A 14375-nucleotide genomic window follows, 5' to 3' on the forward strand; every position below is an offset into this window, starting at 1 on the left:
CAGGAAAGAAATTACTAGCTCAGCTCTACCCATGATCATTTACCTCTGAGCTAAGCAGCCACTTGAGAAGGTGATAGATATTTATAGATCCAAACAATCCTTCTCCAGCTGTTGCCAAACACACAGCCAACTCTTGGTTTAGGGTGTCCACACTGTGGATGGGGGAATACAGTAAATTCAGTTCAGTGTGCACTATAAATGTGAGCCTACCTAATCCATGCTTCCTGCAACAATGAGTGAACTGAAACACAGCTATCCTTCACAATTTTGCGAATTTTGTGACAAACGTCTCCACTCCGAGACATGCATGCATCAGTGGAAAGTGTGCATCAAAAAAAGCTTGGACCCAAGTTTGCTGAAGCAATGAGAGGGGTAATGAGAGACACTATTGGGGCATAACCCCCTCCATTCCGCAGACTTCCAGGTGTAAATATGACTCAAATGGCTGATTTAGATTCTCAGCAATGAAATTTCACACTGTCCGGAGTTTACGGTTTAAGCTGTCCACATGCCAGCACAGCTGTTGTTCAGGTAATGGGCTGCAGATGAAAGGCTACATGAAGTCCTTGCCTTGTGGCTGCGCCAACGGCAGCTCCTGGCTGGGAAGCTGACGCCGCTGGAACTTTCTTGCAAGGTAAGTGAAATGTGGTGAGAAGCACGCAGGAAACTTTGCTGTGCATTAAGCTTCCCGCCAGGCCACTATCTGCGCGTGTAGAAACTAAGCCGGTTAGCCTTGCAAAGTGGATCTGCTCCTAATAATCCAGGTTTAACCCTTGGGCTGAGGCCACGACAGTAGCAATAGTGAATCTAGGGCAGTGCGTGTTCAATCGGGAAAATGTTTTTGAAAAGGCAGTTTAAAAATAAAAGGCAATCGCTTTAAAAAAAGCGGGGGGTATAAAATGAGATCGAACGCTGCTAATTCTTGGGAATTAAACTTGGGCACGTGGTGGCATCCCCAGCCGAGTGATATCTAGCAGGAGGGCAGCACACTAGAATATATAAACCTGCAAATGTAGATCTCATCACTGGAGCCAACTCCAGGGGGCTGTGGGTGCTTCGGCACCCACAATAATATATTTGCAGGGGCTTGTCTCCCTCGCAGTCAATGGGCAAAGTTGAAGCCCTTTGTGGCGGGCACCCAATCTTTGGTGCGAGGTGGAACCTATGGATCTCATGATGATGCAGGGCTGGTCTGCAGAGGGTGGGCTTATATATTCTGATTCACGACCTTGTCTCCCGGCACCTTGACTAATGTGTCCGTCTTTTCCCTGGCCTGCTGATCCTGCTTTGCCTCTTCACCTCTGTCCAGCACTCTGCTGCTGGAATCATCCAGCATTCACATGGCTCAGACCGTGTGATTGTCATTCAATCCCTGTGCTGGCTTCCTGCCTATTCCCAGAACCAGTACAAGATCCTTGCTTTAAATCCCAGCGTATCTTTGCCTCAGTTGCCTGTGGCGATTGCTTACCTGGGTGCAACGCTCTCAGCCAGCAGTGGCACATAAGGCAGCTGTGGCCCTCCAGTCATGGTGGCACTGCATTTGCCAGGACAAGGATGGGGTGGGGCAGGAGAAGGTAGTGGTGAGGTCAGGGCAGTCCTGCAAGTGTACACACAACCGTGGGACCCCAATGCCACCAAATTGGAGCTTCCCTACTCTTGCCATGCCCTACCTTATCCTGATGAACACGGGCAGCTGCCTCCAAGAGAGTATTACTGCTTTTTGATAGCCCCTTATATGCTACTGTTGCCCTCAGTCATACGAAGTTCTCTCATCAATAAATGTCACCTGTCCTCCTTTGCCGCTCCTTATGCTTTCAGCCTGCACCTATCTACACACGCTCACCTCTTTGGCTTCAAAAATGTTGCCCTATATTCTGTTTCTTGGTAACACAGCAGCGTGATGATAGGGGTGTGACAGAAACATGGGAAATTGCTTTTCAATGTATTGTTGGGCCATTTAGTAGCACATACAGGAATTGACAGAAATCTGACCAACATAGGGCCACTGAGAAACACGAGGAAGGAATTGGCATGTTTGGGGGACCTCAAGATTTGCAGAAGTACAAAAATATATTATAAAACCCAAGGAGGCAAATCTTTCCAAAATCAGTCCAATGAAGAAGACCCATGTTCAGCTATCTCCGGGAGTTTGTAACTGGAGACTATATCCAACTAAACAGTTGCACTAGCAGAAGTTAGATCAACAATTCCTGCTAGTGTAAATGGACTTCTCCCCCTATTCTCCCCACTATGCACCCTCCCCAAATCTGAGAACCCCCAGAGCAGTGCACAGTGGGGTGGGAGAGGAGATTGTTCCATCAGTGCAAGCAATTCTGCTTGCCTGATGGAACAATCTCCTTAACACTACTTTGAATACAACCCTATGACTTTAACTTCAAGGTTACATTTATTTTAACAATTTCTTGGTATAAAACCACAAAAGTACAAATGCAATATAAAACTCTGCAACTAAAAAAAGAAGAAGAGATCATTTATTCCATGGCCAGGTTTCTCACCATGGCTTATAAAGAGAAGAAATGTAAGTTTTGAATATACATCACTGTGTAATTCATATTCACAAATATACAAACTTGGTGAAAAATGAAAATGGTATTTACACAAATATACATAGCAGTGTAACATAACTTTTAAAAATACAGAAACTTTTAAAAAGCCAGTAACCAATATAAAGTCACGTAAAGCTGGTTGGTAGCAGAAATGTGGAATTTGTGTGCTTATGTAATTATTATTTTAAAAATATTGCAAAAATAAATCTATCTGCCTTCAATCTCAAGTGTAGCCTTATATTTAAGCCAGCTTTCCCCAACCTGCTGTCCACCAGACTTTTTGGACTACATCTCCCACCAGCCCCAGCCAGAACACCTGTGATTGGAGACGGGGAATGGGAATTGTAGCCAAAAAACATCTGTACAGCAGTGGGCTGGGGAGAGCCATTTTAATCCATAGTAATGTAGGAGCGAATAAAGGACTCCTTTCTCTGGTGCCACCTTATGAACCAAATGAACATTATCACAATGAGAGAAATACTTGGTTGATTGGGCCCGTGATCCCGTTCCATGAAATATGCAGATACTTTTTGAGTGCTTCTAAAAAGACATGATTGGGCATGACACATTTGCTCTCATCAGGAATCAAGATGAAGCTTTTCTGTGATACAGAAGCAATGAGATTACACCGTGGCTAAGGCTACATCATCCGGGGGGGGGGGCAGACCTTGGAAAGAGAGCCTTATCTAAATCGTTATTAAATTTCATTGATATTATTGTGCATTGGCTGGCTGCCTTTCGTTCTCTTTTTGAGTGAGCCCATGCAAAACTGAAATTCAGATTCCATTAGAATTCACTGAGATGCCAGCTAGTTTTATGGTCTACCTGCACTGTCCAAACACAGAGTGGCTAGCAGATGCAATATCTGCTCAAGGTTTACTACTGCAAGGCATTTCTCATTGCAGCTGCCTATGCCATACCTTCTGCTCTGTCATGTTCATTTGCACTGTAGACAGAAGTTATTCCTGATATTGAGAGATAGTCCATACTGGGGCAGGAATAAAGTGGGCTACCTTTTTTTTTTACTGCCCTGGGAAGAATAGTTCTCCATAGACACGAAAGAGTGGGAATTCTTATGGTGCAAACATGCCTTTAAGTGTGTTCCTATACCTGTGGGATGCGGGTGGCGCTGTGGTCTAAACCACTGAGCCTCTTGGGCTTGCCGATGGGAAGGTTGGCGGTTTGAATCCCTGTGACGGGGTGAGCTCCCATTGCTTTGTCCCAGCTCTTCCCAACCTAGGAGTTCGAAAGCATGCCAGTGCAAGTAGAAAAATAGGTACCACTGGGGAGGGAGGGAAGGCAAACGGTGTTTCCGTGTGTTCTGGCACTCGTCACGGTGTCCCGTTGCACCAGAATCGGTTTAGTCATGCTGGCCACATGACCCAGAAAGCTGTCTGTGGACAAATGCTAGCTCCCTCGGCCTGAAAGCAAGATGAGTGCTGCAACCCCATAGTTGCCTTTGACAGGACTTAATCATTCAGGGGGTCTTTACCTTTACCTTTTTATACCTGTGTACTTGAAAGTAAGGCCTATTGAACGCAACGGGACTTACTTTCAGGAGAGTGTTATAGGGGTAGCCTGCTGTACAGAGGTAAAAATCACATTCATTGTTCTGACCATGCTTGTTTTTGTCTCAGGCCCCACCCAATGCTGGCATGTGGCACCCAGGAAGGTGGCCTTGGGATGATCTGCCACTATCTTGCTCTGTAAGTATTCCCTTGCGGTTCTCATACACTCTGTAGCTCACAGTGGTCCGGACTGTGACCATGCAGGTTGGTGGTGATCTCTCCTCTTGGAGTGGAAAGCTGGTCAGGATGACCTTCAGAACTCAAGTTCCAAAGGTCTGTGATGCTAAACCAGGAACCAGTATTCATTCTTCTTTGACATGGTGAAGAAAGTGAAACATTGCAGCTTGGGGCTACACATGAAAGGATTCTTGGTCCTGGGCCACAGCTTTCCAGATGCCAGCATTATCACCTCCACTCAGTCCTTCTGGAGTCCTTGGCCCACAATATAGAGTTCAGGGTGGGAAGATGACTTGCCTGCTTTTCTGCCCTCAGAGAAACATGGACTGTTGTTCCAAGAGTCCACCTCTTTCCTATGGCTCTCTTCCATTCTGCAAAAAGAGAAGATGTTTAAGACCAAAGGCTAATGACGTATGACCTTTTAAAAGCGAAAGCATGGCTATAACATGTAAACTCATCATAGAACACCGTCAGCAGCTATTTAGGTGTTTATTTTTCTGTACAATCCAGTTTTGAATTCTAATTGCCTCATACCAAAATGAAGCTCCATTGCATAAAAATCTATCATCATTTGGGAGCTAAGAATTATTAGCAAAAGTCGTCAAAGGTAACCCAGATTCTGCATCAAGAAAAGTACACTTTTGTCATCTGTATAAAGTATGCAATAATAAAAAATTAATGTGTTCGTGCGAGGAGGACTATTGGTTCATTTTAATTTTTGTTTTATTGTGTATTTTGTGTTCTCATTTTGTATTTTTATGTTGTGAAGGAAAGTATATAAATTTACTAAATAATAACTGTAATAATTATAAAAATTAAGCAAATTAAACAACTGATTGGTTCAAAATTGGGAAAGGAGTACGACAAGGTTGTATATTGTCTCCCTGCTTATTTAACTTATATGCAGAATTCATCATGCGAAAGGCTGGACTAGATGAATCCCAAGCCGGAATTAAGATTGCTGGAAGAAATATCAACAACCTCAGATATGCAGATGACACAACCTTGATGGCAGAAAGCGAGGAGGAATTAAAGAACCTTTTAATGAGGGTGAAAGAGGAGAGCGCAAAATATGGTCTGAAGCTCAACATCAAAAAAACCAAGATCATGGCCACTGGTCCCATCACCTCCTGGCAAATAGAAGGGGAAGAAATGGAGGCAGTGAGAGATTTTACTTTCTTGGGCTCCTTGATCACTGCAGATGGTGACAGCAGTCACGAAATTAAAAGACGCCTGCTTCTTGGGAGAAAAGCAATGACAAACCTAGACAGCATCTTAAAAAGCAGAGACATCACCTTGCCGACAAAGGTCCGTATAGTTAAAGCTATGGTTTTCCCAGTAGTGATGTATGGAAGTGAGAGTTGGACCATAAAGAAGGCTGATCGCCGAAGAATTGATGCTTTTGAATTATGGTGCTGGAGGAGACTCTTGAGAGTCCCATGGACTGCAAGAAGATCAAACCTATCCATTCTTAAGGAAATCAGCCCTGAGTGCTCCCTGGAAGGACGGATCGTGAAGCTGAGGCTCCAATACTTTGGCCACCTCATGAGAAGAGAAGAATCCTTGGAAAAGACCCTGATGTTGGGAAAGATTGAGGGCACTAGGAGAAGGGGACGACAGAGGACAAGATGGTTGGACAGTGTTCTCGAAGCTACGAACATGAGTTTGACCAAACTGCGGGAGGCAGTGCAAGACAGGAGTGCCTGGCGTGCTATGGTCCATGGGGTCACGAAGAGTCGGACACGACTAAACGACTAAACAAAGCAAATGTGCACATGGTTTCATAACTATGAAAGCTAAGATTTTCAGAACACTGAATATTCACATGAAATTCACATCCGCATGTGTTCCTTCATCTGCATATGTTTTATCACAGACTTTACCAACCTGGCACCCTCCAGATGTTTTGGACTACATCAGCCCCAAGAAGCACCTCTGGGTAAAGAACCTGTCTGAAGTGCTTCTCACACTGATGGCACGAGCATATAATGTATCATATATCTGACTACTTCCCATAAATTAAGTAATTGCTGGACAAGGTAAAAATAGATTGTGCTATCTGCATCAATATTTCATGTTCAAACAATAAAAGATAACATGATTTGGTACAAATGCATTTAATGAAAGAGCACCAATATGCATATTGTTATGAGTTGTGGGTGGCCAGGGTTTGCGGGTGTCAGTTTCCCCTAAATTCCTGGGTCTGATAGGTGTTAGAATTTAGTCAGTGCTTGGAGTGTTAAAATGGGCTACCAGACAGTTCTATGATTCTGTATTATGTAAGAGGTGGGCCATTAACAGAAAATAAAGACTGTGTAAACTGGCAAATAGGTGAAGCCCCTCCTTGAGTTCTGGTATAGTTAGCAGAGATACAGCAGAATAGAGTTTAGGATTGCAGTGATAGGAGAAAATAGTGGCCGTCTGTAAAGCACAGCAGGCTGGGGAGAGGGGCAGAGAGCACATTTGAGAGCAATGGTTGGGGTCAGCTTAAATCCAAGGCTGCTGTGGCTATTGGAGCAGCCAGAACCTCTTGGGGTATTGATGCTGTGAACCCCTCCATTGTAGGCTCAGGATGTATATATGTGCAAATAAACCATATATCACAAAGACACCTGTGCCTCATTTTCCAAAAGGAAACACAGCCCCTGGTTAAACATGTTTGGAACCCGTGGAATCTTGCACCTTTCAGAGTTTGGGGTGGCATGTAACAACAGAGAGTTAGATTTAAATACTTGAATATACAAAATCTGTGCCTTGATCTTATCCTCTTTTAAATTTTGTCCTCTATTTCCAAGGCTCATGGAAAAATAATGCGGAGTGTTTGGTACACCTTACAATCCTTACAATCACCTTACAATCATGAGGTCCTGATCCAATACAAATTCACCCTGTATCTAGAAAGATGACCCAAGGTTTTGCTCGGGGTCTGAGTCATTAAACCAGCCTTGTGGCCCTGAGTTAAGTGGAATATTTGAACAGTATTTGTTCTAAGCTCCTCTCCCAGCTGCTACCCCATGGGAAGGCCTTTAATCTGATAGCCATCATTGGACTAAAATAAACTTTTTTTCTATTACACATGCACAAATCCTATTATGGATTAGCGGGATTTGTACGAGCAGAGCATCCGTGCTGTGAAAACGTGCCCCTCAGCTAAATTCCAGCAAAAGGCCAGCCTCATAAGAGCAAAGTAACTCACTAACCCCCTCCTATTACGTGCGCAGATGGTTTCTGGTTCCCATAGCTTAAAACACCGACAGGCCATTCCCCTGGTACTTATGAAGCTACAACAGACGCCAGAGCTCTCTAATTGGGGCCAGTGACACATCTCTCTCTCAAGAGAGAGAGCCCAGAGTAAAGGGAAAGAGCAAACGCTTCATCGGAAACTGATCCTGGGCCTGCGTTTACATAATCAGTTATTCTGGGATAACAACCCCCGGGCACTCTTCTGCCTCTTTATTATTTTGTTTACAAGTTGAAAGGCTGAACTCAAGGTTGAAGAGAGCTGGTTAAACACAGAAACAAAACAAGGGATTAGAAGATCAGAGGTGCTCAGATAGCTTCTTTTTCTTCCCAGAATACATATTCCTGTGCGTAAAACAGCAGGACCGCAATCTCTGCTGGTTTGAGGGCTTAACTGGACTCTCGCAGAAGGCTTAATGTTACAGGAGAGGAAAGCAACAGTCCCATACCACTTCTTTCTCTTTTCTTTGTAATGCAAGGAAAATAAAATTATTCCAGGAAAGGTAAATGATGCCTTTGGCAATACGGATCCTGTAACGTCAAGTTAAAACCTGAGGAATTTTGGGCAAATGTCTCAAACTGTTCCCAAGTTGCAATGTACCATGGCATGTTTGTAACCACCTGAAGAATGTACCATCCTGTCAAGTGGTGAGGGGGAAAAAATCTACCATTTGGGATGCAGTTGTGGTAAAATTCTTCCCACCAGGAAGGCCTCAGTGCAAAAGGCCCTAGGTTCAATCCCTGGGATCTCTAGGTGGGTCCGGAAGTGTCTCCTTTCTGAAATCCCATGCTCAGTCAATGTACGGGATACTGACCTAGATGGACCAATGGTCTCACTCAGTATAGGACAGTTTCCTATATTCCTGGCCAATACATGTAAGTTTTAAAAACTTTTTTTAACATTGTATTTTAAATTGTTGTAACCTGCCCTGGAACCATAGGGTGAAGGGCAAGTAATAAATTTAATAATAATAATAATAATAATAATAATAATAATAATAATAATGTTTTGTCAAAATGCCCAGTGTATGAAGCTATCTCCAGGACACAACTGAAAACTGAAGGATGCTTCTGAATTCTCATACTTCATGCTATGAGCTAGTTCTATAAATGAATCATTGCAGTAGGTAACTCATGGAAAGGCACATAGGCTTTTAAACCGCAGTGTGAAAAGTAGCCTATGGGGTAAATGCAGCCATATATGTGTGTGTGTGTGTGTGTGAGAGAGAGAGAGAGAGAGAGAGAGAGAGAGAGAGAGAGAGAGAGAGAGAGAGAGAGAGAGATGGTGATATATTACAGGTATAGCAGTTAAAACCAGGGGAACATCCACAAGGGGCAACTTCTCACACTATAACTTTAGTGCTGAATTGGAAAGCTGAGCCCCTTCTAGTAGTAAGCAGAACTTCTCCAGCTTTGAACATGCATTTCTTACATCAGCATCCTACAGGGTGGGAAAGGGTCGCCATTCAGTGGCAGAGCACCCGGGCAGAAAGTCCCAGGTTCCATCCAGGTGGGGCTGGAAGAAACCCCTGCCTGAAACCCTGGAGAGTTCAGAGAGCCTGATAGCTTCACTGTAACTTTGTGAAATAAAATGCTAGAGGCATAAGGGCACTTAGTCAGGTGTGTCACAGGTAAGCAGGGATTTAGAATCCCAGGTTTCCCACACCCACACCCAGCATAGACTCTCATGATAGTAGTACATGGAAAGGTGCTGATGTTGGGCTGGTTCCCCAGCTGTCATATGGGCAAATATGGGCAAGAGAGGAATCGGGGAAGGATTTGCATCACTTCAGTGTGCATTTTCAAAACCCATGTGCAAACGTAACACAAGGGAACTTTTTTTTTTTACTTATTCCTCACTCACACGGATCCTACTTATAGGAAAGAGATATTAGTGACTGAGATATCGGTGCAATGAAGTTACCTGTCTGGAAAATAAGGCTGACTACACAGTACATCTAAATGCAAATTAAAGGCTTTGAAAATACTGACTCTTACCTTGTTTGGCTTAGCACAGGTTCACTACCAGCTGTGGCAAAGAATGGCAGCGGACGCTGAAATCCTGGCCTGCGGTCAGAGGAACTCCTCCGCACAAAAGGTTGGGGATTGGCAGCACTGAGGGACACCCTCCTCTGTTGATCCCCACATGGCCTGAGGTGTTTGCTGTTCCTCTGCGCAAATGCCGACCCTTCAGGATGGTCTGCCATAGCCTCTGTTGTGGAGCTGTTAGGTGGCAACACCGGCTTGGCTTCAAATAATGAGGAAGTGGCTGGACAAAATATTGAGCGTGTATTGCTGACAATCTTCTGGACGGGAGTCTGCTGCTCATTCCCAGAGTCCAGGTGATTTCGTAATCCTTTGTGCAACCAAGATGGGGAAGTTGGTGGGGATGGGGTTGTTGAGAAAGGAGGTGGACTTGCTTCTCTGCGGTGTGCTGGTGGGCTGGACACTTTCCGGTGGGTTGGTGGGCTCTGCTGTTTGCGTCCTAATGGTGGGCTAGACAGGTTTTGTTGGGTTGGTGGGGAAGGCTGCTTCCTTTGTGTTGGAGAGCTGGATGCCCTGGGATTAGCAGGAGGGCTTGGCTGCCGGAGGGTGGTGGGGGAAGAAGCTTGGTTTATGTGCCTGTGAGGTAGTGGTGGGCTTGGGAGCCTTTTCTCACTGGGGGGTGATGAAGGTGGTGTTCTTGCGGGGGACACCCATCTGGTAAACCCAGTCGTTTTCTCACTTCCGGTGGGTGAATCAGGAGAGCCTTGCTTTTGAGCTGAAGCTGGAGGTGTGCTGCAGTCTTTATTTCCTGGCTCAGTTGCACCCTGTTCTGGCAATTCTTTAGGATTTTGAAGAGGTATGACCTTAAATGACTGCTTGTACAGATCTGCAGTTTCTTCCACTTCGTGTTCCTCTGGGGATGCTGATGGCATGTCTTGGTGGTTATCAGACACATGGCTAGAATTCAACTCCAGGGAATATTTTATCGGTCTGAAGTCCACCCTAGCACTTTTTGTTGCTTTGTTAGTAATGAGACTGGGACTGTTCAGATTCTTACTCGGTAACAAGTCAATGGAACACAGAGAAGCTTTCATTCGCTGAGAAATGTGAGTAACCTTTTTAGCGGTGAAATGCTCATTTGTTTTAGCAATTTCTGAATTGTTTTTTCCTGTTGTTGCATCTTTTGGAGATGTAGCTGAATCAGGTGAGATGTCCACCAACATTTCAGGAGGTGGTGGGGGCAGGTCTTCCATGTCATCACTGTCATCGCCATCATCATCAGAATCCCCATTTGTGCCACTTCCGCTTGCAAATACAGGTGACCCAGTGGTACCCAAGGTACAGTGTGCTGGATTGATGTTTCGACAATTTATGTCTCCTATTGGTGAAACTCTATGTTTGTGATTTAAAGGTGCAAGTCCTCTAGGAAGTGGGAGACTGGGAGTGATGCTTGGAAGTCCAAACTTTCTGCTGCATTTTATTGGGCCCAAAATTCTTAAATTTGGAGGTTTCACAAGATTTTCAGCAGTGCTGAATGTTTCAATTAACTTCTTTACAGATTTGCGGGGTGGAGCACAACCAACACTGTTCAGCTTCTGTGTTCCAGAAAGTTCGTTTTCTTTCTTAGATGTTGGATCCATTGGGGGTGTGGTGCTTGTGACAGGCTTTCGACATTTCTTTTCACCAGTCTGTTGGCGGACAGCATTTTGATCATGCCTAAACAAAGGGACTTTATCTTGATTAGGCAATATGCTGAAGTTTTTAGCAAGAGATGCTTTCAGTTTCTTAGTGGAAGATCTATGAATAACATGCTCAGAATCTTGCAAGTTAGATGGCTCTTTTGGGTTCAGCGATGCTGTCTTATCATTTAGATCCTTGTTTCCATTAAGTGTGTAAAACATTTCCAGCCTTTTGTCAAGCCCCTTTTGAGTCCTTTGAAGTTCTAAAAGGGTTGGGTCCTCGGCATGACTTTTCAGAGACTCCTCTGACCTAGACCTTTTCTTTTTAACTGGTGCCTTCTGGCTTCCAGCTGCTGTACTAGGCCGCCTCAGCATCTTCCCATTTTCATCTTCCACCCAATCCCTCTTCCCAGATTTAGCAGGGACAAACTTGATCTTTTCACTAATGGCATCTTTCATCTTGAGTGTAATTTCCTCGTTCTCTGGGCTCTCTATTCGTTTGGTGGAAAGCCTCCGTTTAATGTAAGTTGTCGTAGGCGAAGATGTGGGCTGTTCCTTAGGTCCCTTTTCAGACAGACTTAAATTGTCACCTTCTTCTTCAGACAAGCTACTATCATCACTGTCTTCATTTGTGGTTGATTCACACTCTTTGAAACAACTGCCCTCATGAATGACGCCACAATTCATAGCATTAGGAGAAGAGGTTTTGGAGATGTTTTGATATTGCAAAACAGTGCTTCCTGGCGCTACAGCTGGAGAAGGCATTACACCCTTGGTGTGTGCAGGTGGGTAAAATATATCCTTAAATTGTCTTTCCAGGGCACAGTCGTGGGATCTGCCTGTGGCATGTACTGAAGTGCATGGCCATTGGATTTCACCTGAAGGCCTGGCTGGATTTAAGGATGGGTGGTCATGCGAAGAAGAATCACAATTTTTTTGTATTCCCTGTTTATCAAGAAGGTTCAGGTCTTTGACCGATTCACTGTCAATCCCAATCCCACTGTCTTCAGAATAAAGAGTCATATCATCAGGGTGAGAGTGAGAGGGTTTGACTGCAGATGCTTCAAGGAGTTTTATTGTCCTGAGCAAGCGTTCATCAAAAGCTTGTTTTGCTTTCAGTTTTTCCTCCAAGCTGCTACCCGCAGACTGTAGAAAGCTGCAGGACTCCTGCAGGGCATCAGATGTTAAAGAGGCCACAGTGCCATTTAACACCTGCATCTTATTGACTGTGTACTGCAGTAACTGCTGCAAGAGATCTGGCTGTTCTCTCAGGTTGCCTTTGCCAGCTGGCCAAGCAAGATTCCCTCCCACATCTCTTAGTAGGCCTTCTCCATCTTGGGCAATTTCTCCCAAAAGATGGTTGATTTCATCAAAACGAAGGAGTAAAAAGCTCACCATCTGCTGCATAATTAGTTGCGTTTCCGTGGCCTGGTTGGCCATGCACAAGATAACCTCGTATTTGGAGAGGTTGGGGTTTAAATAGGCATAAGCATTTTGATGGGCTTTAACAAGCAACTCTGGGAAATCCACCTTGTCCTCCGCCTTGCATTCGGGTGGGTTGGGTTTTTCTTTAATTTTGCAATGACGGCCTTGTTTTCTCTGCCTACTGCTCTTTTGCTTTTTCCCTTTCTTTGGATTTTGCTTTTCATTGTTTGCAACATTGTCTTCCAAGGCAAAGCCAATTTCTTCCGATGCAGAAGAGTTTTGCTTTTTGACCTTAATATCCTCAACCATATGGGTGGGAGACGCCGTCAGTTCAGATATGGCTATCTCAGTCTCCGAGATTACCCTTTCCATTTCCTTCTCTTCCTGGTCAATCTCAGGCAGAGAAGGATCCTCAGAGGAGGAGCTGAAATTAACATTTTTGTCCTCATCTGATGAATTTTCAAAGAAGTGATCTTTAGTTTGAGTCTCTCCCCGGCATAACTCCCCAAGATCATATGAAGAGGAGCATTTGATCAGCATTGGGAGCTGGGAACCTTCGTCCTCTGGATCAACTGGCAGGATACCCCTGTTCAGTGATTTGATTCCATGTGCCACATTATGGTTAGCAATATCACTGTGTGAAGGAGTGCAGCCCATTATGCTCCCTCTTCCTAGCCCTTTTTACTCCTGGAAAAATATCCAACTGATCTAGGAAGGAATAAAAAAGGGGAAAGAAACTTACAAGTTCAGTTGATGTTAGGATCTTATGCTTCTGGTGAAGCTTTCATCTTGAACAGCCCACAGTTTGGTAGGTTGCCTTCTAGCTATTGCGAACTTCGGCGTTCCCAGTGCATCTCTCCACAAAAGTGCACAGTGCATTCTTCACCTTTGCAATTTCCCCTTTGGATGCAAAGCAGCAGCACACAAGCTCCATCGCCTTTAGCCTGAGCTAGTGGATTAAGCATGCTTGTGTTGTGTGTATCTTGCTTTTGCCTTGACAGATGTCTACGAGAAATAAGATTTTAAGCTTATTAGGCTAAGTAGCCCTCAGCTAGTTTGTTGCATTTATAAAAAGGACTTTCTTGTTACATGCTGCATTTGACAAATTAGGTGCTTACACATTACAATACATTCCCCCACGATGTCCCATCGCTAAGCTGCACTTGCTGCTTTTGCAATCCTAAAATAATAAAAAAAGGGGTCGGGTGTAAGGCAGTTCTTCCAGGAAATACCCATTTGAATGGCAAAGTGCCACTGCATGGACACGTGCAAGGGCAAAGCATGACATTGGGAGGATAATGCCAATCAGGAAGAAAGCACAAGACTCCAAGTCTTGGCCATGCAGTCGAGAGTGTCTCCGACTTTTCTGACCTACAACGTCAAAGCAGTTTTCCTTCTGATGCGCCTCACACGTGCTTCAGCCACCCTTTCCCTCCCCAAACCGATGATGCTACATTGCATGATATTGTAAATGTCAAGATATAATTCAGTTTGATTCAGAGTAGATCTCTTGAAATTAGTGTACCAAAGGTACATGCCTTTGTGTGAGCCCACTCACAGTAGGAATAACATTAGATGCAACCCTAAATAATTATTCAAAAGCAGCATTTATACATTGTACCCAACTGAAGTTATAAAATTATATGGTAAGTGCTGTAGCAGAATCTTGTTGTGCTACTGTGCATTGATTTCAGGTTTTAGGTGGTGTGCCAGCCCCCCCACTTCACACCTTT

General features: G+C 44.3%; 1 protein-coding gene across 1 annotated transcript; it reads right to left on the minus strand.

Annotated features, from left to right (window-relative positions):
- Nucleotides 1–4538: 4538 nt before the first annotated feature.
- PCARE (photoreceptor cilium actin regulator) lies at nt 4539–13299 on the minus strand. Its single transcript, XM_035109686.2, has 2 exons — nt 9551–13299; nt 4539–4683 (listed from the first exon to the last, which is right to left on the minus strand). Exons 1-2 carry the CDS (start codon nt 13297–13299, stop codon nt 4551–4553), a joined length of 3882 nt encoding a protein of 1293 aa, XP_034965577.2. The 3' UTR covers nt 4539–4550.
- Nucleotides 13300–14375: the final 1076 nt, after the last annotated feature.

The sequence above is a fragment of the Zootoca vivipara genome, chromosome 3, assembly GCF_965207765.1.
Source record: "Zootoca vivipara chromosome 3, rZooViv2.hap1.1, whole genome shotgun sequence".
NCBI classification, from domain to species: Eukaryota; Metazoa; Chordata; class Lepidosauria; order Squamata; family Lacertidae; genus Zootoca; species Zootoca vivipara.

Coding starts and splice junctions, on each gene's coding strand:
- PCARE (XM_035109686.2), bottom strand. CDS start 13,299: ATGGGCTGCACTCCTTCACACAGTGATATTGCTAACCATAATGTGGCA. Junction 4,684..9,550: donor CCTGTGCTAAGCCAAACAAG/GTAAGAGTCAGT, acceptor CTCTTTTTGCAG/AATGGAAGAGAGCCATAGGA.